We start from the raw sequence: 20,410 nt of genomic DNA on the forward strand, positions 1-20,410 counted from the left end.
AAGAATGAAAGCAGAGACCGATCCTAACGTATGGTAGCATGGAGAAGGATTATCTATGGCTGTATATTTGTGCATGAATGAATCACCATACACACACCTTACCAGTTTCAAGTAAAGACCATTGCTTTTTTTTTGCTGATTAGACACAGGCTTTACTTTGCTTCCAGTTGTCCATGGAAAAACACAGGAAGCAAAGGTAAGACAACAAGAGACAGAAACAACACTAGATAGACAAGGGAAGAATATTTTCTTTCAGAAAGAAAATGTAATAGGTCAAGTTCAGAGCTCGCATAACTCCAACAGAGTCAGTGGAGTTCAGGGATGAATTTGGCACAAATTTTCTTTTTCACAATTTTAAGAATATTTGACATGCTTTCCTGCATTCTACATATGGGGTGCAGCTCTGAAACCATTTCCCCTCACTACTGAGCACTGGTAATCCCACACAATTTAATGCTATAATTCTTTTTCCGTCTGCTTGGTGATATAATTTTCTTGCTCTACAAATCTGGTATCTATAAAAGAAAATGTATCTTTTTGGATAGTTTTCATTGTGTATCACTCTGATTTTTTTTTGATTGGTAACCCATACAATGTTGGAAAGGGTTCATGCTGTTTTGATATAGCACTGTCAAGAAGGTACCAGAGAGAGATTGATCAAAGGTGGATTTTCATGCAGTTATGTCAATTACATTGCATTTTTTCTTTCCTCTTAAACAATGACCTTCCAAAACCTAGTTCCATTTAATGCAAAAGTGCCTTCCCCCCCCCACCCCAGTTGTCATAAACCAGTTCTGCAGAGGCAGGATGACCATACTCTCTTATACTAGAGAATCACTACATTTTAATTCAGGATTTACCTACTGTTGCCAACAGGCATTCACAGTTCTTCATTGCATGGTATATATTCTTTATTATAATTAAAAACACAGGAAAATGATTTAGTGGGGAAAATAGAGTGGACCTATTCTCTTCTCCCCCTCCCCCCACCCTTCTTCCATTAAAGCATCAAGACAAAGATTTAAAAAAAGAAAAGGCAGGAAAGCCACATTTGCTGACAACTTCAAAGACAAGACCATGTTTACACTACAAAATTATGTTGACCTAAGTTACCTCAGCATACAGCTGCTGCACTTATTAAATCACTTGTGCGTTCACACTTGGATCCTTGCATTGGCAGTGTGCTTCCTCACTAGGAACACTTATATTAATGCAGAATGCAGTGCAGCATAGGTAGGTATCCCACTGTGCAACTTGCCACATTCCAGTGCAGGGTCTTTTGGGAAGTCCTTGCAATGCCCGATGGGGTCAAAACGAGTTGCGCAGGGATAACTGGGTGCATGGGGTCAATTTCCCATAATACAGTGTTCTCCATCCCATAATTTCATCTGCAGCCCATAATATTTCACGCTTTCTTTTCAAAGTCCCACAAACCCGCACGTCCCTTTTCGCTGTCCACCATCTCTGACAGAAGTACTATTGTCATGAGTGTTGCAAGCACAGGGCACCTGATCCTTCAGTATTTGCAGAGCCATAAGAGGAACTGCGGGAAACATAATGACGCCTTGGAGGCTAGATTGCTGTGGGACATAGGAAGAAACAATTCAAGGTTGTTGGTGGCATTCAGGAAACAGCAGGAGCGCTGGTTCTGGGCTTGAGAAACAAGCACTGACTGGCGGGATTGCATTGTCATGCAGGTTTGGGATGACAAGCAGTGGCTGCAGAACTTTTGGATGCACAGACAATATTCCTGGATCTGTGTGTCAAACTTGCCCCAGCCCTCCAGTACAGGGACACCAAAATGAGAGCTGCACTGACAGCTGCGAAGCGAGTGTTGATTGCACTGTGGAAACTTGCAATGCCAGAGTCGGAAATCCACCGCGGGGGCTGTTGTCATTCACGTGTGCCGGGCCATTAATCACCTCCTGCTACACAGGACTGTGACTCAGGGCTATGTGCAGGACATAGTGGATGGTCTTGCAGTAATGAGGTTCCTGAACTAGGGTGGGGAGGAGTGATAGATGGCACACACATTCCTGTTTTAGCACCAGACCACTTTGCCACAGAGTACATCAACAGAAAGGCTGCTTTTCTATGGTTATGCATGTGCTTCTGGATCATTCGGGATGCATTACCAACATCATTGTGGGCTGGCCAGGAAAGGTGCATGACACATGTGTCTTTAAGAACACAGGACTGTTCAGAAAGCTGCAAGCAGAGACTTTCTTTCCTGACTGACAGATTACCATTGGGAATGTTGAAATGCCAGTAGTGAGCTTGGGGGACCCAGCCTACCCCTTGCTCCCCTGGCCAGGGCCGGGTCCAGGCACCAGCCCTCCTAGCATGTGCTTGGGGCGGCACCTGGAGGGGGGCGGCGCTCACCCGGGGAGAGAGGGGCCGTGGCCGGGCTCGCCGCCCTCCCCCGGCGCTCCAGCCGGTCGGGGAGAGCGGGGCCCCGGCCGGGCTTGCCGCCCTCCCCCAGGCGCTCTGGCCGGTCGGGAAGAGCGGGGCTGCGGCTGGGCTTGGCAGCCTCCCTGGCTGCGCTCCCCGCCGGGGGGCGGGGGGAGGCTTTTTTGCCTGGGGCGGCAAAAAAGCCAGAGCCGGCCCTGCCCCTGGCTCATGAAGCTATACACCAGCCATCTCGACAGCACCAAGGAGCGCTTCAACTGCAGGCTCAGCAGATACAGAATGACAGTTAAATATGCCTTTGATCATTTGAAGGGTCATTCACCTTGCTTACTTAAAAGATTGGATCTCAGTGAGAAAAATATCCCAATGGTTATAGTTGCCTGCTGTGTCCTGCATAATATACACCTCTACCCCGATATAACGCGGCTGTGGGGAGCCAAAAATCCCTACTGCGTTATAGGTGAAACGCCGTTATATCGGGGTAGCAGTGGCAGGGCTCTGATTTAAAGAGCCTGGGGCTCCCCACAGCAGCCGGAGCCCTGGGCCCTTTAAATTGCCGGCGAGCCCCACTGCCGCAGCCCCGGGGTAGCAGTGGCAGGGCTCCGGTGGTGATTTAAAGCGCCCCGGGCTCCCCGCAGCAGGCGGAGCCCGGGACCCTTTAAAGCGCCGTCAGAGCCCCGCTGCTACCGTGCTATATGCGAACCCATGTTATATCGGGTCGCATTATAGTGGGGTAGAGGTATATATGAAGCAAAAGGGGAAAAGTTTCTGCTGGGGTGCAGGGCAGAGGTGGAGCGGCTGTCTGCTGAATTTGCACAGCCAGATACAAGGGCTATAAGAAGAGATCAACATAGAACTATATGGCCCAGGGAAGCTTTGAAAAACCATTTTAATAGTGAGCCAGAGTATTGTGTGTTGCTGTAGTGTGCTCTACCTGGTCTTGCTCTTTTGTAGGGATTGCTGTGTATGTAGGAATCTAACATTGTCAATACACCTATTAATATTGTTTGTGAATGATGTTATGGGTTCTGTGACACAGTGCAGTAACAGGAAATTGATCGCTGTCAGACCTGCTCCTCACCAGCCAGCATATGTTGTGAACTAATAAAGATGAATTATGTTCCAAAAAATAGACCTTTATTCTGTAACATGAACCAGGCAAATAAAAAAGACACTTAGCACTTAATAAATTAAGGGAACAGAACTTATGAAGGGGAAAGAACAGGCTTTTTCATTTCAGGTACATATACACAAACTGTGTCTTTCAGAGTAATGTCTGTGAAGCTGTTATTTTCTTTAGTGTCCCCCTGGGTGGAGGCAAGGCAGCTTACGTCAACCTAGCTGTGGAAGTGTCTTCGCATAAATTGTGCAAATCCCTTATGCCACATGGAATGCTGAGGGGGTGTATAGGGAGGTCCCAATGCAGAGTTTTATATGGGCTGCAGAGGGAGGTGAGCATGGAATTTTTGAACTTGCAAGTCTAACAGAGTCTGAAGCATCTCTGTTTGCTGTCTGAGAAGTGCAAACATCTCCTGCTGAATGTCCCTCTTCTTTTCCTGCACCTTTCTCCTCTCCACTCTATCTTTGTCCAGGCTGTCTGCAAGGCCCTGTGCTCATTCTCTGATGCAGCACTGGTTTGCAGGATCTCCTGGAACATGTCATCCTGAGTCCTTTTCTTTCTCCTCCTTATCTGGCTCAGGCATTCTGCAGGTGTGGAGAGGGAGATCCTGACTGCCGCAATGGCAGCAGCTGCAGATACAACACACAGATGTACCATTGTCAGTGTATTCATACTGGAAATCAAAACTTAAGATGCTCATCTCACTCTCCTTCCTCCTCAAAATGTAAGCCCTACATTCTCACTTCTGCTTGGGACTGATAGAGCATGGCGTCAGTCACAGCACCAGCCATGGTGAGTATGGCCCTTAAGGGGGTAGGGGACATGAGGGGGGAATAGCTCACTAGCATGATTATAGTTGTCTAGGGCAATGGAACTGAATACTGGCGCCATTTTCCACCGGTGGTGGTGATTTTAGCTGATATCTCACTTCTTAAGGTAACAGAGGCAGAGAGAGAGCACAGCTGCTGCTGGCATCCCAATGCCGCCTGGGTTCATATGCTGCTAGCCTGTGTACTGCAATGGTGCCTGCTGAAGTTATTGTTGAGTGGCTTGGGAAAGTGTCCTACCATGGAGGAAGATATAAGGCAGCCCTCCTCAGAAATCATCAGCAGAGGATTGCAGAGTACTTCCATGGAAGTTTCATCAAGATCTCCATGGAGGATTCACGGGCCATCCCACTGCATATAAACAAACTGCTCCATGTAGCTCCCACTGCCTAATTCTAGAGGGGAATGAAAAGCAAATAGCAACTCTACCTCTTGGTTGTTTCACTACCTCTTCTAGCACAAGTTCAAACGGGCAAATCAAAAGATGTATCCTGCTACTTTGGTGGTGCCATCCCTGTAATTTCAAAATAAACAGCACGCTTATCAGAGGTTCTTTCCCCTGCATCAGACTCGCCAGTGCTTGACTGTCAGGACAGGCTGGACTGTGGTGGTGTTGAAAACAGGTCCTGGTTTGCTGCACAGCTGGATTCCCGAGTATTCCTCCATATTCCTGTCCTCCATATTCCTCCTCTTCCTCCTCCACCCCATCCTCCTTGCTGGTCATGGCAGGGGCCTGGGACTCAGGCTCCTCAGAAGAATCCATGGTGCTCTTGGAGGTGGTGGCAGTGTCTCTGCCAAGGATGGCACGTAGGTTTTGTAAAAGTGGCAGGTCTGCGGCTCTGCACCAGATCGATTGTTGACCTCCCTGGCCTTCTGGTATGCCAGCCACAGTTCCTTGGCTTTCTCTCAGCACTGATGCTGGTCCCTGTTGTAGTCCTTTTCCTACATCCCCTGAGCAATCTGCTCATAGATGTCAATGTTTCTGTGGCTGGTTCGAGCTGTTTCTGCAAGCCTCTTCTCCCTACAGGTCCAGGAGATCCAACACCTCCTGTGTACTCCAGGCAGGAGCACCTCTGGAGCATGTAGCAGGCATGGTCAGGTGGGCAGTTCCATTCAACAATGGAGAGCTGCTGGGTGTGCTTGCCAAGCCAGGCAACCAGGAAAAGGAATTTAAAAAATTTGCGGAGCTTTAAAGGGGAGGGAGGCTTCCTGACTCCTGGCCAGTGAAGTTCATAATGGTTACCAGAGCGGTCAGTGTGGGGCATTGTGGGACAGCTCCTGGAGGCCAGTAACAGTCAATGTAAGTAATGCAGTGTCGACACTGACACTGTGTCAATCTAATTACATCGACCCTGACTCTATGCCACTCGGGGAGATGGTGTTATTAAGTTGGCATAGCAGGGCACTTACGTTGGCGGGAGCCAAATTTATGTGAAGTCACTTCCACAGCGAGGTTGACGTGAGCTGTCTTGCATCGACCTAACCATGTAGTGTAGACCGGGCCTAAGTGGAAATATGTAGCCCCTTGTGCAGTACAGCTCAGAGAGGGTCTAATCCTGCATTTTCTCACTTCCCAAAACTCACATCCTCTTCATAATAAGTTTCGAATGAGCAAGGAATGGCAGGATAGAACAAAATCCAACAAAGAAATAACTTTTGCATCAGTGGTTCTTCATTTCTTCTAATGATCTCTAAAGCACTTCTGCTGTGATAACTAATGGTTTTTAAGCTATTATCCATTTTGATTAGCTAAAATCTCTCTATAAAATGGATAGTCAATAAGATTCTAAATATTTATTCTATCTACAGGGAACCTCTCACTGTAGGATGTTTTCACTTTCCCTCATTAAAAATGTGTTTGCAGACATTTCATCATGTTGTTCTCAGCAAACTGCTCTGTTCCAAAATTTAATACATATTTTATTGGTTTGCTTATATGAATGTAAAGCAGACATGAAAAACTACTTTAGCACCATCATGTGTGTCCGTGAACAGTGTGACTACCCATACTTGCCAGTATTGGACCACCAGAGTTCTAGAATAGATCCTTCTGAAGAAGTGCCCAGGCCTGTCGGGTACCCTAGAGGGGACAATGAAGGTCTGCCATACTCCTCTCCAGTGTCTGCTGAGTCATACTATTGCCTGGGGTTTCAGGGGTTAATTCCTAGTCAAGTTTCTGAGGCAACTCAGGGATGCATTAGTGACTGGGAGCTGACTGTGGAAGGGTATCTTATTCTAGAGGAGAAAGACAAGGGTTGTACGGACCATGGCAGAAAGCTCTGAGGGACTGCAAGAGTTGCTGTATGGTCTCTACTTGTCTGGTGCTTACATTTTTAAATGTTCTGCTTGCAGAACTGCAGGGAAGGGTGACATTTTTGCAAAGCTAATGCTAATCTGGGTTAAGCCCACCCGGGAACATAAACCGGTAGCTCCTTCATAGAGACATGAACACAGGCGTGTTGTTGGCGTGGTTCATGGAGTCCCAACATTTGCCTCTTCTGTGGCGAGGGAAAACCATGGTACATTTCTGCCTAGAGTTGAAACCCCTTTTCCAGTGCCGCCAGAATCTCATATTCTGGCTGCACTTTTCCCCACATCTCTGTATTTACGCACGCCCTTGTCAACTTCTTGCTAGTGCGGGCTGAGCTGACTATCTATTGAGGAGGAGAAGGCTCAACAGGGTAGGGAGGAGTGCTGTGTGACTGTGGGGCCTGCTTCTGTTCCCCTATTGTTTCATGCATCCATGAGCTAAAATACCAACCAGTCACAGGGGAACTGGATACTGAGATGCAAACTACCAACCAGCACAGGAAGACTGCAGACCAGCAAGGGGAAACTGAGGTACAGGAAATGCTGACTAAGGAGAGGGAAAAGTAAATGCCTACTGTGCCTATCCTAGTACAAATATTAAACAGCCCAAATGGGGGCAGTATAGCCATCCAAGTCCAGGTTGAGGAGGAGAAGGCAGAAGAGGGAACAGAGATATGCCAGTGCATTCTGGCTGTGTCAGCAGCACAATATTGTTGAGAACTTTACTCTGAAAGAAAATGCTCAAGATTTTTCCAAATGTTCTCCAGATTATTCTAAAGGTCCCAAATGAACCAGCAATTGTATTACTGTGTTGGGCAGGTCTTTTGGGAATAGAATATCCTACCTCACCAAGTATCAAATGATCAGTATCAAATGATACTAAGGGGAACACTTAGAAAAGGGGCAATGGAAAACCCAAGCTGATATCTCTGTACTTTTGTGAACAAACTGATATGTGCACATGTTAAGTGGAGAGATGGGCCGAAACTGCAAAGTTTGGATCCACATCTGAACTTTGCCACATTCAGGAGGATTTAAATATGGGATTTCGTTTCAGCCCATTCTAGAAACAGAGGACCACTCTGAAGCATAGATCTGGAACCCAATCCATACATCCCCAAAGATTTGAGGTGTTCAGACTAGGTTGTTTGGGCCCAAGTATAATTAACTGCATGCTCAAATTGGATTTGCACAGGTAAATATCCTGTATGCCCCTCCCCACCCTCCGACCTGAATGTGGGTGTGCACAGACTTGAGCTCCTTACAAATTCAGTCCTTGATGATGGAGGGTCTTTTCCTATATATGGCCCTGTGACAATCAGGGTCCAGACACCCCAAGTGGAGAACAGGGGGGATCTGAACTCCAAAGAATAAGCAATTTTATACAACCAGTTGATTCAATATTAGTGTATATAAAAATAGGTCAAGTAAGCTCTTTTATGAAAGCTTGTCATGGTCTGAACTTGATGGTCGTTATGAGATGTATACAGACAGTGCTTATATATTTATGAAGATATAAAACTGTGTTCATAATTTGTGCTGCAACAGTCAGCTCCACCTCACAACAGGGAGGTGGTCAGAGAGGCAAGGAGGGGTTGCCTCCGCAACCAGCTCCAAGCCCTTAGCATTGTACATACTGTGACAGACCCAGACCAGTGGGGTACAGGAGTCTGGTAGAGGGCAAATATACTGGACACTGGATGAGTAGTTTTCTGTTCCCTGAGTGACCAGAGCAGGGGCTGCACTAGAGTAATCAGGAACCTGCTAGAACCAGTTAAGGCAGGCAGGCTAATTAGGACACCTGGAGCCAATTAAGAAGAAGCTGCTAGAATCAATTAAGGCAGGCTAATCAGGGCATCTGGGTTTTAAAAAGGAGCTCACTTCAGTTTGTGGTGTGAGTGTGAGGAGCTGGGAGTGAGAGGGTATTCTGTTGGAGGACTGAGGAGCACAAGTGTTATCAGACACCAGGAGGAAGGTCCTGTGGTGAGAATAAGGAAGGTGTTTGGAGCAGGCTATGGGGAAGTAGCCCAGGGAGTTGTAGCTGTCATGCAGTTGTTACAGGAGGCACTATAGATAGCTGCAGTCCACAGGGCCCTGGGCTGGAACCCGGAGTAGAGGGTGGGCCTGGGTCCCCCCGCCCCCAAATGGACTGTGGGCTCTTCCAGAGGGGAAGGTCTCTGGGCTGTTCCCCAACCCACATGGTGAATCTCTGAGGCAAAAAAATCTGCCAATAAGCACAGGACTCACCAAGATAGAGGAGGAACTTAGTCACAATACCCAGGAAGAGACAAACCACGGGCCATTGGTGGTAATGGGAAAACATTAAGACCTCCTAGCTAGAATTTCCCCACCCTAAATAACCAATAGTTGCCATGCCAGGAGAAAATAAAATAAAAGGGGAAAAAAGCCCATAAGAAGGAGACTTGAAACTGACCTTATTTGACATATTTTACACACAATAACACTGTATCCATCCAGTTGATTCAATTGCTTATTCTTTGAGGTTCAGACTCCCTGCTCTTTCCCTAGGGTGTCTGGACCCTAATTGTCACAGGCCCTTCTTTGTCCGGTCTCATAGGCCTATGTTTTTCAAAGGGTTTGAGCATCAGAGAATGTATTGTGCATTTACTGAATTATGTCCTGATTTTTCCATTCATGTATGGAAAGCTGCTGACAAGTGAGTGTTTGTGTGGGTGTGAGGAAATGTATGTGCTTTAGAATAAATGCTTGAGTGAGCTAGATTTGGATGTCAAGTTGCTTTTATAGCTCCCGGTCCCCATCCATATACACACACAAATGGATGGGGTCCCTGATTGTAGTTCCAAATATACCTAAAGAGCTCAAGATGGCATACCAACAACCATCAAACACTAAGGGGTCACATGAAAGGGGAGACAGAGAGGAGAGCAAGAGATCCTTTTATTTATTTATATCTTTAAGTACTATAGCATTTATGGTCCTAAACACTATGAGCCAGAGGTAAAGGAACCCACTTACATGAGGTGAAGATCTGGACCAATATCTTACAATAGTACTACTGCAGTATTTGGGGTGATTACTTTACTTTTGTTCTTTGTTCCCCAGGGTACAGACAACTAATGCAGAATTAACACAATTATAACCCAGAAAGAGAAATTCTGCTAAATATACCTGTCTGAGCCCTGCTGAAATCATGGACTAGCTCAAACGAGGGCAGAACTGTTGCATCCCTTAACTTAAAATAGCTTGGAATCACGTTTTGACTGCATCAGCCTAACGCAGTCTGGATTAAATGGGAATTATTCCTATCCCAGGATACAGAGCCCAGGATACAGAGGCAATGTTGGGGGGGGCAAGGGGGAAGGTGTGAAAGGGTGGAGGTGGCTTGTGGGGTCACGTGCCCCCCCCCAGATTTACGCTAGCATTTGCTGGCCCTATTCAAACACTTGGTGCAGCAGGGCCCCCTCCCTGCATGGTAACTGCTGGAGCCAGCAAGCTGTGAGCTGTGCCCAATGGGGAGAGACAGGAGCAACAGCTGGGATTTGCAGGGAGGGGCCATGCTTTCCAGGAGGGGAAACTGAGGGTAAGTGGAGGGGCTGTCTGGGGGGGCATGACTGAAGCTGTTCTGGGGGTGGCTGAACCTTTAAATTGTGCCCCCCCCCACCTACCAACAGGTATCGGTCATCTCTGCTGTGGCAAGTATGTGAGGGCCACAATATGCTGGTTAGTGAAGAGAACATACATTCTGAACGCCTAGAACTTCCCAGCACATTGAATTCAATATAAATATCATATGAAAAGATGAATAGTTAAACTTAGATGTGCAAAAAATCCTTAGAGGATCAGCTGCCAGCTGTTATGTGCAGTGAATGCCATTATTCTCAGGAGAAAATGGTGTGTTTCTTGGCATATGTTCACAATATGGCTATACAAAGTCTCCTCTACTCCAGTGGTACCCGACCTTTTCTCTGCCATGGCACACTTCACGCTCCAAAGGCTCTTCCCCCTGCCCCCAGCTGGCAGCTGAGGATGGAAGGGGAGGGGCAGGGGAGAAGAGAGGGAGATTGATCTCTGATTGGTTGCTCCACCTCTGGAGGAGGCAGGGCAGTGTGGCAGATGGCCAATCAGAAGGCAGCTTTCCTCCCCTTGTTCTCACATGTACTTTTCCCAAAATTCCATGGCACACCTGTTCAGGCCTGACGGCACACCAATGTGTTGAGGCAAACTGGTTGGGAATCACTGCTCTATTCTATATGTACTATCAGTAACCAAAGGCTCTTTTTGGGTCAAATTGAAACATAATGAATTTTTATTCATTTACAGCTTTCAGGAATAGATTAAAACTCATAAGTTATTAAATGAAGTCTCTTCACTAGGCAGTCAGGTTTCCCTGAGGTGCTGAAAACTGCAGAGGACAAGACTTAACCAAATAACAGTGAACAGTGGGGAATCCAAACCTCTATTTTGGGGAATATTCTATTCTGTCGAACACTGAGGAATCCAGGATGCAGCATAGCTGATGGGGAGGAAATAACTTATTGCTATAAATCATGATACTCATATTGTATCATAGACAGCACTGCTAGTTATGCCAGCCACTGCAGTTCATATAATTCTCCTGCATAGAAAATCTGAGTCAGATCTCTGAAGAGTGATTTAATATTTCTGTTAACTTGATTTGTATCCGGAGTCTTCAAAATGCATTTGCAGCTCTTATTAACAAGATAGCCAGTTTTGCTGAAGAGACACTTTTGAGGGTTAAATACCTGAGTGAGATGAGGCTGTATGTATGAGAGAGAAAGATGAATGTGCCACACGCAAAAATCAGAAGGCTAGTGGCTTAAGTCAAAAGTGACTAAAGACATCTAATTAGAGAGACAAGGTGGGTGAGGTAATATTTTTATTGGACCAGCTTCTGTTGGGGAAAGAGACAAGCTTTCGTCTGAAGAAGAGCTCTGTGTAGCAAAGCTTCTCTCTTTTCCCCGTTTGACAGGGTGTATAAACCCCACAGTAGGAGTGAAAAGGTTAAGGAAAAACTCTGGGCCCAAATCAAACCCACCCTGCCACACTTGCAGAGCATGCTCCAGGTGGAGGTGGAGCTTAAAAGGCACCCAGACAGCTCAGAAGGAGGTTGACCAGGCAGGGAGAAGGACCTGCCCTGGGAGCTTCTGAGGAAGGACATGGACACTGCTCCTCTAAGAAGAAAGGAACCGATCTGCTAGAGGCCAGGCTGACTAAAGGCACTATGTTTGTTCTACATTATCTTGGTTAGAGACTGAAAAAGCTTGAATTATAGTGTGGAGGGGTAAGAAGTGGCCCAGAGAGGACTGTCTTAAGGTACTTGTGGGTGCCTGACCTTGGCTACCCCCTCAGGGCTCTGGGCCAGATCCTGATGGAGCAGGAGAGCCTAAACTCCCATACCACTAGGGGCCACTCCTGCCAAGTGCCAGCCATTGCATCCCAACAGAAGTTGATTCAATAAAAATATATTATCTCACCCAATTTGTCTCTCATATCTTGGGACCAACACGGCTACAACAACACTGCAACCAATAAGGAAGTCTTAGTCAGTATGGAGGAAGTCTAAACTATCATAATCTATACTTTCTTTTGCCCCCACCCTACAAGCTATCCTAATTAGATTCTCTTTAGAGTCTAAACTGACTTACTTATCTAGACTCAGCAATTTTTAGAGCAACTGATATATTTAAATAGACATTAGCAAAGGGTTGTAAGTAGAGCGGGTCAAATTTTCTATCAAATGTGGAACTTGATGGAAACTTTTTTTCAATCAAAAATGCTATTTTGTCAAAACTGAAATGTTTTATGGAAACATTTAGAGTTCAGTGGACACAATGCTCAGCTCCAGGATGGAATTTCTTTAGGGAAGGTGTGAAGAGACTGTGTTCTACTTCAGAATAGCCAATAGCCTAGTGTGCTTGGCTGAGAACTGGAAGATCCATGTTCAAGTCCCTGTGCTCCCTGATTAGGAGCAGGGCCTTTAACCTGATTTCCCACATTGCAGGTGAGAGCCTTAACCACCAGGCTATTTACTATTCTGAGATCTCTCTCTTGCTTTTTCATGAAAAATGTCAAAAGCTCTTGTTTTTGTTTCACATTGGAACAAAACCGTTCTGCAAAACCTAGAAATTATTAATGAAATTAGGGTTACCATATTTCAGCAAGCAAAAAAGAGGATGGGAGGAGCCCCGCCCCGTCCTGCCCTAGTCTCGCCCCTGCCCCTCCCACTTCCCGCCCCCCTCAAAACCCCCAACCCTCCCCCCGTTCCTTGTCCCCTGACTGCTCCCTCCTGAGACCCTCCCCCCATCCTAACTGGCCCCCTAGGACTCTACCCCCTACCTGTACCCTGATTGCCCCAACCCTTATCCACACCCCCACCCCCAGACAGACCCCTGGGACTCCCACGCCCCATCCAACCACTCCCCACCCCCTGACAGCCCCCCCCAGAACTCCCGACCCATCTAAACCCCTCTGCTCCCTGTCCCCTGACTGCTCCGATCCCTCTCCCCAAGCCTGCCCCCTGACAGCCCCCCCCCCCGCTCCTTGTCCCCTGACTGCCCCCTCCTGGGACCCCTGCTCCTAACTGCCCTCCAGAACCCCACCCCCTACCTAAGCCTCCCTGTGCCTTGTCCCCTAACTGCCCCCTCCTAAGACCCCCCTCCAACTGCCCCCCAGGACCCTACCCCCTACCTGTACCCTGACTGCCCAAAACCTTCTCCACCCTGCCCCCAAAAGCCCCCCCCGAACTCCTGACCCCCCACCGTCTCTTGACTCCCCCCTCCAAAATCTCCCTGCCCCTTCTCCTGCCCCCTGGCCCCCTTACCCTGCCGCTCAGACCATGGTGTTGGGCTCTGTGCGGAGCCGGACACGTGGCTGCGCTCCCCAGCGCAACACACAACCCGGTCCCTGCCCCTGCACAGTGCTGCCGGAGCGGGGCGCTGGGCAGCAGGGGAGGAGGAGCTGCCGAGGCCCGATGTAAACGGCCCGGCAGACCGGCCGGCTCAGAATGCAGGGGGGGGGGGGGAGGAGGAGCTCTACAGCTGCTCCGGAGTCCAGCCCGGCAAGCTGCGGGGGAAGGGCTCTGGCTGCCAGAGCCCCATGCGAGCGGTGACTTTCCTGCAGCCCTCCCAGCCGTGCCTTGCTCTGCATGGGGGGGAAATCCCGGACATTTTTAGTGATTTACAAATCCCCCCCCCAACGCTATTTTTAACACAAAAAGGAGGACATGTCCGGGTAAATCCGGACGAATGGTAACCCTAAATTGAAATGGAATTGTTTCCTGCCAAACCCTAGTTACACATAAGTCTAATGGAGCTTGAGTAAAGGCATCTAATTTACATCACTTTTGAATTTGTCTGTGTGTTTGGGGAAAATATAAGGGTGAACAGCTAGAAAAGAGAAGAACAAAATGTAGAGGAAAGAGGTGAGCCTGCTTCCTATCTCTTACTAACTTCAGTGAACGCTGCAGTGCACACACTTTGTGAACATGCATTGAGATTATGAGTGGTTGTTTGTTTTGCCCATTTGCAAATATTTGTGTAACTGGAGAACAACTACACTTTGTTCATGTGTGATACTGGGTTTTGTACAAAGGTATGCTCTTCTTGTTGTTTACTTTTCTCTATTCTCCTCTCTTAAAAGTTCCAGTCATCCAATGAGGGAGAAAAAAAATCCATGTGACTTAGATGAGCAATCACACACCAAGCATCACAAACTGTTCACTTCAGTTATTTGCTAATATCACAAAGGCTGATATATGTTTGCATAAACTATTTGGTAAAAATGTGTGAAAAACAAAAATACACTTGCAGTCATAAGGATGATTCAGAAAGAGGAAAAAGGGCTGAGTCTGTCAGATCATTTATTTGTAACAAATAGCTCAACTTGCCTAACAAAGACTGTTGGGAAGTTGCCTGTCACTGTAGCAAGTCAGTTTAAGTTGTTGTATGAACATTGACTACTTTTTATATCCTCCAATGTCCGAGAGAGACCCAGTGATCTGCCCTCTATTTTTCTAGGGAATCCAGGCTAGTAAGTCCTGAATAATAATAATAATTAATAAGAAAATATCAAGGGAATAAGAAATGGGGATAGCAAAATTAGAGGTAGACCTCTATTTTACCACTACAGTTTGAAAGCAAAGTGGAAGCTCTCTAGGCAGTTCATAAAGCATCCCTAAATCACACCAAATCACCTTAACACAACTTCTGGGATGGGGGAGAGGGAGTGTCAATGATTGCTTTGGCTTGCAGTTAAGAATAAGTACTTCCTCCACTCCCTCAGGCTATTACTAAGGAAGACCTGCCACATCAGCTCTCATACATATAACGCTATATTCTAATAATATTAATGGTTCCTTCTTCTTCTATTTTCTTTTCTTTTTTGTTTATTCTTGAGTCATCTAGAATAGCCTGACAGCTACACTGAAACACTATTATGGCTTTGCTAAGGGGAAGCTCATTTGATCACCCACACACTGCCCCATTTTGTTTTGTGTATGTCTTAAATGTTCATTTTCAGTATCAAAGTTGTGTGCCTGTCAGAATACAGCACGTAGTAAGGATCAGTGAAGCGCCATGTACAGAGGCACATTGAATCTTTTCTTTTATCACTTCCTTTAAAAGGACAGGGAAGATCTATGGAAAGATGATGTGGAATAAGGAAAGAGAATCAGCTCCTGTCCTACTTCAGATAAAGCAGCCAGATTCAAAGAACTTGGTAGATGAAGGGGTACAATCTCCCACATTTGCAACTTCTTTTCCCTCTGTTTTCTCCTGCTTGTTCCTGCTTTCTTTCTTTATAGCTCTGTGTAAGCTCAGAAGCTCGTCTCTCTCACCAACAGAAGTTGGTCCAATAAGATATTTTACCTGACCCACCTTGTGTCTCTAGTAGCCTGGGACCAACACAGCTACAACAACACTGCATACAACAATGGAAGATATCAAATTTTGTTTCATGCCAGGCATTTACAGAGGGTTTGTAGCTATGTATATATTCTTCTGGCTCTGGGAGAAGACATCTTAGGTTGGTTCTGGAAGGAGGAATTAGAAAGAGCAATGTTTTCCCCTCCCCATACTCTGTATGTAGAGTGTATCTATATATTAATAAGTTTCATTAACTGGTTGTCCTTTTTATTATTCACACTTGCACTCTGGTCACCTTTCATGGCAAAAGTCACACAAGCAATTTGTGTTGTATCCAAAATGTGAATATACAGGGGTCAATCTTTAGAAAGTAAACATCTGCCAACTGGGATCAGAGACAATACAGCTGTTGCCTAGAATGGGAAACAGCGGTGGTATTTCAGATACCTTGGGTGGTAACTGTTGGTAACTACTGAAATTCTGCTGGCAGCTGCTATAGGACTGTTCTTTGTCATTCTATGCTCTCTATCACACAATGGCTGGGTTCTATAGTCAGAGCAGCATGCTGTGAGAAAAAGGATGAATAATAGGGATTTTTGTGCAAGGTTTTTGGCAACACAATATATCTCCAGTGCGTAGACACCAGAAACACCAACGCTTGATGGGGTGAGTTAAAGAACATCATTTAGCCTGAACAATCTATGTCCTGTAAATGTAATTCAGATTCCTTGGGAACTAAGGCTGCTCTCAGTTACATGTGTACAATACTTATGGAGTATTGAGAGCTTACCTGGGGGCCAGAATGGCCCCTAATGTTTCCTGAATGAAATCTGTGTAGCTGAGTATTTAAATATATCCTCAGTTTCCTGATATTTTCAAGTGATTTTCAGCTGGGTGATCAACTTGCTATTATGGCAAATCAGATATGTGCTGTCATTGTTAGTTCATTATTTTGATCCTCACCTCTTTGTTTTAGATGCTGTGCTGCACTATTTTAGGACTTGCAAACTGACAAGTTTCCTATTCTGCAAGAATCTAAATGAGTACACCTCTAGCAAGTGTGCCATTGCTCAGCATGTTGTGAAATCAGTTCAAACAACTGTTCTCCCAGTTCCAGTGTCATGACTTATTAGTTGAGCAGTGGGTGGTTTTATTCTACACACTCAGCTCAACTGGCTTTTCAGCATAGGGCTAAATTCTGTCTTCTCCTATGTGGATATACTGGGGAGAAGGAGGAGTAGGAAACCTCCTCCCCTGTCCCCAAAACTCCTATACAGGGATTAGTCAATAGCTCTCCCTTAGCAGTGGAGAGAGCCAGGTTAGCAAGCAGGGGATTGTTGTACAGCATCAGAAGCAGGGCCGGCTCCAGGCAACAGCTTAACAAGCAGGTGCTTGTGGCGGCCAAAGGAGAGGGGCGGCACCTGCGGCAATTCGGGGGCGGCAGGTCCCTCACTCCGATCGCGGCTTTTTTTTTTTTTTTTTTTGCTTGGGGTGGCAGAAATGCTGGAGCCGGCCCTGATCAGAAGGGCTAACAGCTGGTGAGCACATGCAGCACTGTTCATCAGCAGGTGTGAAAAGCACTGTACAGCAAGCTCCTGCACAGGGATTCTGTCTCCATCAGCCCTGCCCAGGCAGTGGCTGCAAGAACTCATTTACTGATTAAAGTGGCTTAATTTTTTAACAGGTTTTTATTAGAGACTGACTGAAATGGCCTGAATTTGCCTTTTGCCAAGAGATACTTACTACTTAAATGCAGCCTACAGTACTGTACCTAGTACAGGGGCCACTTTTGTGCTCTCTGAAGTGAGAAAGAGACTTTTCTTTATGAAGTGACTGGAGTGGTGTGTGTTTTTTTTTTTTAAATCATGGGTGAACCAGATTTGATAAAATTCAATCTGCCCACATTTTACTGACAACTTTTATAGCTAGTATCTTTCATTTTCACACACCTATGCACTTGCTAGTCCCAACCAGAAGCAGAACTCCTAAAATACAACCAGAAAGCCAATTCTGGTGAGATTTCCAGATATGCTTTGAAGAACTAAGAGTTTTGAATAGTTTGCATGTGGTTTGGGAGTTTTTACCTTGAAACTCATAATTTATTTTTAGGTTTTATCATCACAATTATTTTTGCATGATTGGTTCATTTTGCAGTTCCTTCAGATGCTCATGCAATAATATTAGCATCATCTTTTAGGCTTACTCTGCTCCATTTAAAAGTTGCCAAATATTTTTGTAGGAACTAGAAATGGCCTGATCCAAAATCCAGGATCCGAATACCCTAAAACTTGGGAGTGTTTGAAATCCAGCTGTGATATTTTTTTCCCTAAGTGCAAGCTCATTTTTATAAGAAACTAAGTGAATTCCCAAACATCAAACCAAATTGAAACTCAAACACTTTTTATAAGGGTGGAAATATGCTGCTTAATTTTTGTTTCATTGGTCACTTCCTGGTTTCAGCCAGGACAGGAAGCAGAGATGCCATGAAGCAAAGTTATTCTCATATCTGGACCATGGTAAAAATAGCAGTCATTTGCAGTGAACTTAAGGATTGGTATCTACTGTAATTTAAACTGCTTCCCCAATATATGACATGTTTGCCGCTCATGGAAGTCTACTTCTCTCCAAATGTCGAATGGCTATTCCCCCTCTTCAGTACACACTATAATATACAGTGTGCCAAGAAGTATCTGAAGAATCCTATATATATTCTTTCTTGCACTAAGATCTCTGTAAGGGTGGGAAACCACAACACTTCTTTGAGGAAAATCTGCATATTGCAACAAGACACCCTAAGGGCAAACCTACCATTATTTTGTTGTCTTATGAATTTTCTACTTTGAATATTTGTCCCAGTGAAAATTTTATAGGATGAGTGAACAGTTTCACCTCTAGGTACCTGCAACTTTTAATGATGTTGGGTGGATACCAGCAAAAGGAACAAAGGAGAAATCCATGGAGATAGTAGGAGGAAATGAAAGACAAGTAGGTGGAAGAAATGGAAAAAGTCATTAGTTTAGTTTACTTTATACTATGTGCTATATAGGAACATCAAGCTAAAATTAATCATGACTGCTCCATGTAAGCCTGTCTCCAGCATATCCTTTCATCATCTATGCACCTATTGCTTTGAGAGAACCTGACTCATGGAGCCCAAGGAAAAAAAGAACAAAAGAGATCTAGAAATATATAAACATTGGCAATTAAGAAATGTAACCTAGTCAAATTACTGTTGCATCAATAATGGATGAAATGTGTATGTATTTTCATAACCACATGAACAGAAAAGCTATTAACTAATAGTAGGAATCTGAAAATACTGCAGCTTTTATACATACTGGTAATAATTACTACGAGCTGCCATGAGACAATAACCTAGAATATTATCAAATAGATTTGCTGCTACTTCCCTGATTCAGAAATATTGTATAGTTGGGGTGTGAGCAACTAAAGACTGACGTGAAGAAAAGAAACAAGTTACTGACATGAGAAAGTTAGAAAGAAAGCATAACTTAACAAAACATCACTTTTTAATTACCTGTCCCAGAGGGTAGGTGAAGATTTTGCGAGCCTGCCCTGGAGAATTCTAGGTTGCCATAGGCAGGTTGGCACCCAGGAATTTCGTACCCTGCAGCATGAATAGAGGATAAACCATGGCTAGGTATGGCTCATAAGACATCTGAGTGGAAACCTAGCTAGACAACCTGTTTATAAGCAGGTTATGACATAATTTAGATATTTAAGTAATGTATTGAAATTCACACTATATTTAAAGCAATACTAAATCTACACACAAGATGTTGTTTCAACCCACATCTTTGTTGGTTATCTTGCATGAGACCTGTTGTAGTTCACAAAAAAGATTTGTAGGACCAAACTCACCCTGGGTCTAAATGGGTGCATCCTCATTGCCTTCACTAGAACAGCACCCGCTCAGTAATTACGTCTTTATAATTCCACTGTACCACATCAGTTTAAACAGATTTATATTTCGTATCAATTGGGCCAACAAAGTAACTTTTCTGCACGGTGGCAGTAGTATGTTTAATTAAATCTGGGCTGAGATTCAAGTTCTGCATTCCATGTACTGTGCACATCCAACAGCAGCAGAAAAATAGCTGTAAAATGTTTGCTGAAAATGGAAAACACAAAAGCGAATAAACCTGAACAAGCAACATTAACCATGATTAACACTCAGCAGAAGTGGATTCAGAGCCAACAAAAGGACAACAGGTAGGCATCAACAGGAACTCCTGTACAATATTTATCACTGCCCAACATTAACATCAAGCAGTACTGGGAAGACTGGATATTTCCCAGTATTCTATTCAGTTCTTATTTAGGCAAATTCCTACTAAAGTCAATGGGAGGTTTTCCTGAGTAATAACTGAGTAAGAACTATAGGCTTTGGCCCTACAAGCTGAATCCAGATTGTTCTCCTGCATGCCTAAAAATGCAGCCTAATACTTCTTGGCATGGAAACAAAGACCGTGATTTTGTTCACATAATTACTATTCATATTTAACAACCAAGAATGTTTATATAGCTTGTAGTGTATCTGATGGCTAATGACAACGTGTACAGGATATCCTACTTTCCAGTGTTCATAATTAGAGTACTTAGTATTATAAAGAACAACCCATTAGCATGTGTTTTTATAGGCTTCTCTATACGTAGTGGGATGTATATACAGAACAGGGTGTAATTGCTGCACCTGCATAACCCTGCATTGAATGTCTGAACAGAACTGGAACAATGATGTAAAGAACAACCTTGCTGATTGCTGCAATTACGGTAAAGTGAAGCTGGCAACAGCTACATCTCAAAAGCAAGGGATACCTAGATGATGCACTTTGAATACCCTGATGAACAGCTCTGTG

The 20,410-nt window shown here is 45.0% G+C and overlaps 1 protein-coding gene across 18 annotated transcripts in view; it reads right to left on the reverse strand.

Moving 5' to 3' along the window:
- BEGAIN (brain enriched guanylate kinase associated) overlaps positions 1-20,410 on the reverse strand; it is a 479,190-nt gene that overhangs the window by 99,822 nt on the left and 358,958 nt on the right. For 9 of the 18 annotated variants that reach the window (XM_065595716.1, XM_065595715.1, XM_065595714.1 and 6 more), the window contains one exon: positions 19,069-19,158. The exons of 8 other annotated variants lie outside the window; for them this stretch is intronic. In XM_065595716.1, coding sequence (XP_065451788.1) covers positions 19,069-19,158 — 90 coding nt within the window. Of the gene's footprint in view, positions 1-13,489; positions 13,621-19,068; positions 19,159-20,410 lie in introns of those variants that run through there. One more of the 18 variants, XM_065595731.1, reaches the window with a different exon arrangement.

The sequence above is a fragment of the Chrysemys picta genome, chromosome 4 (assembly GCF_011386835.1).
Source record: "Chrysemys picta bellii isolate R12L10 chromosome 4, ASM1138683v2, whole genome shotgun sequence".
Taxonomy (NCBI): domain Eukaryota; kingdom Metazoa; phylum Chordata; order Testudines; family Emydidae; genus Chrysemys; species Chrysemys picta.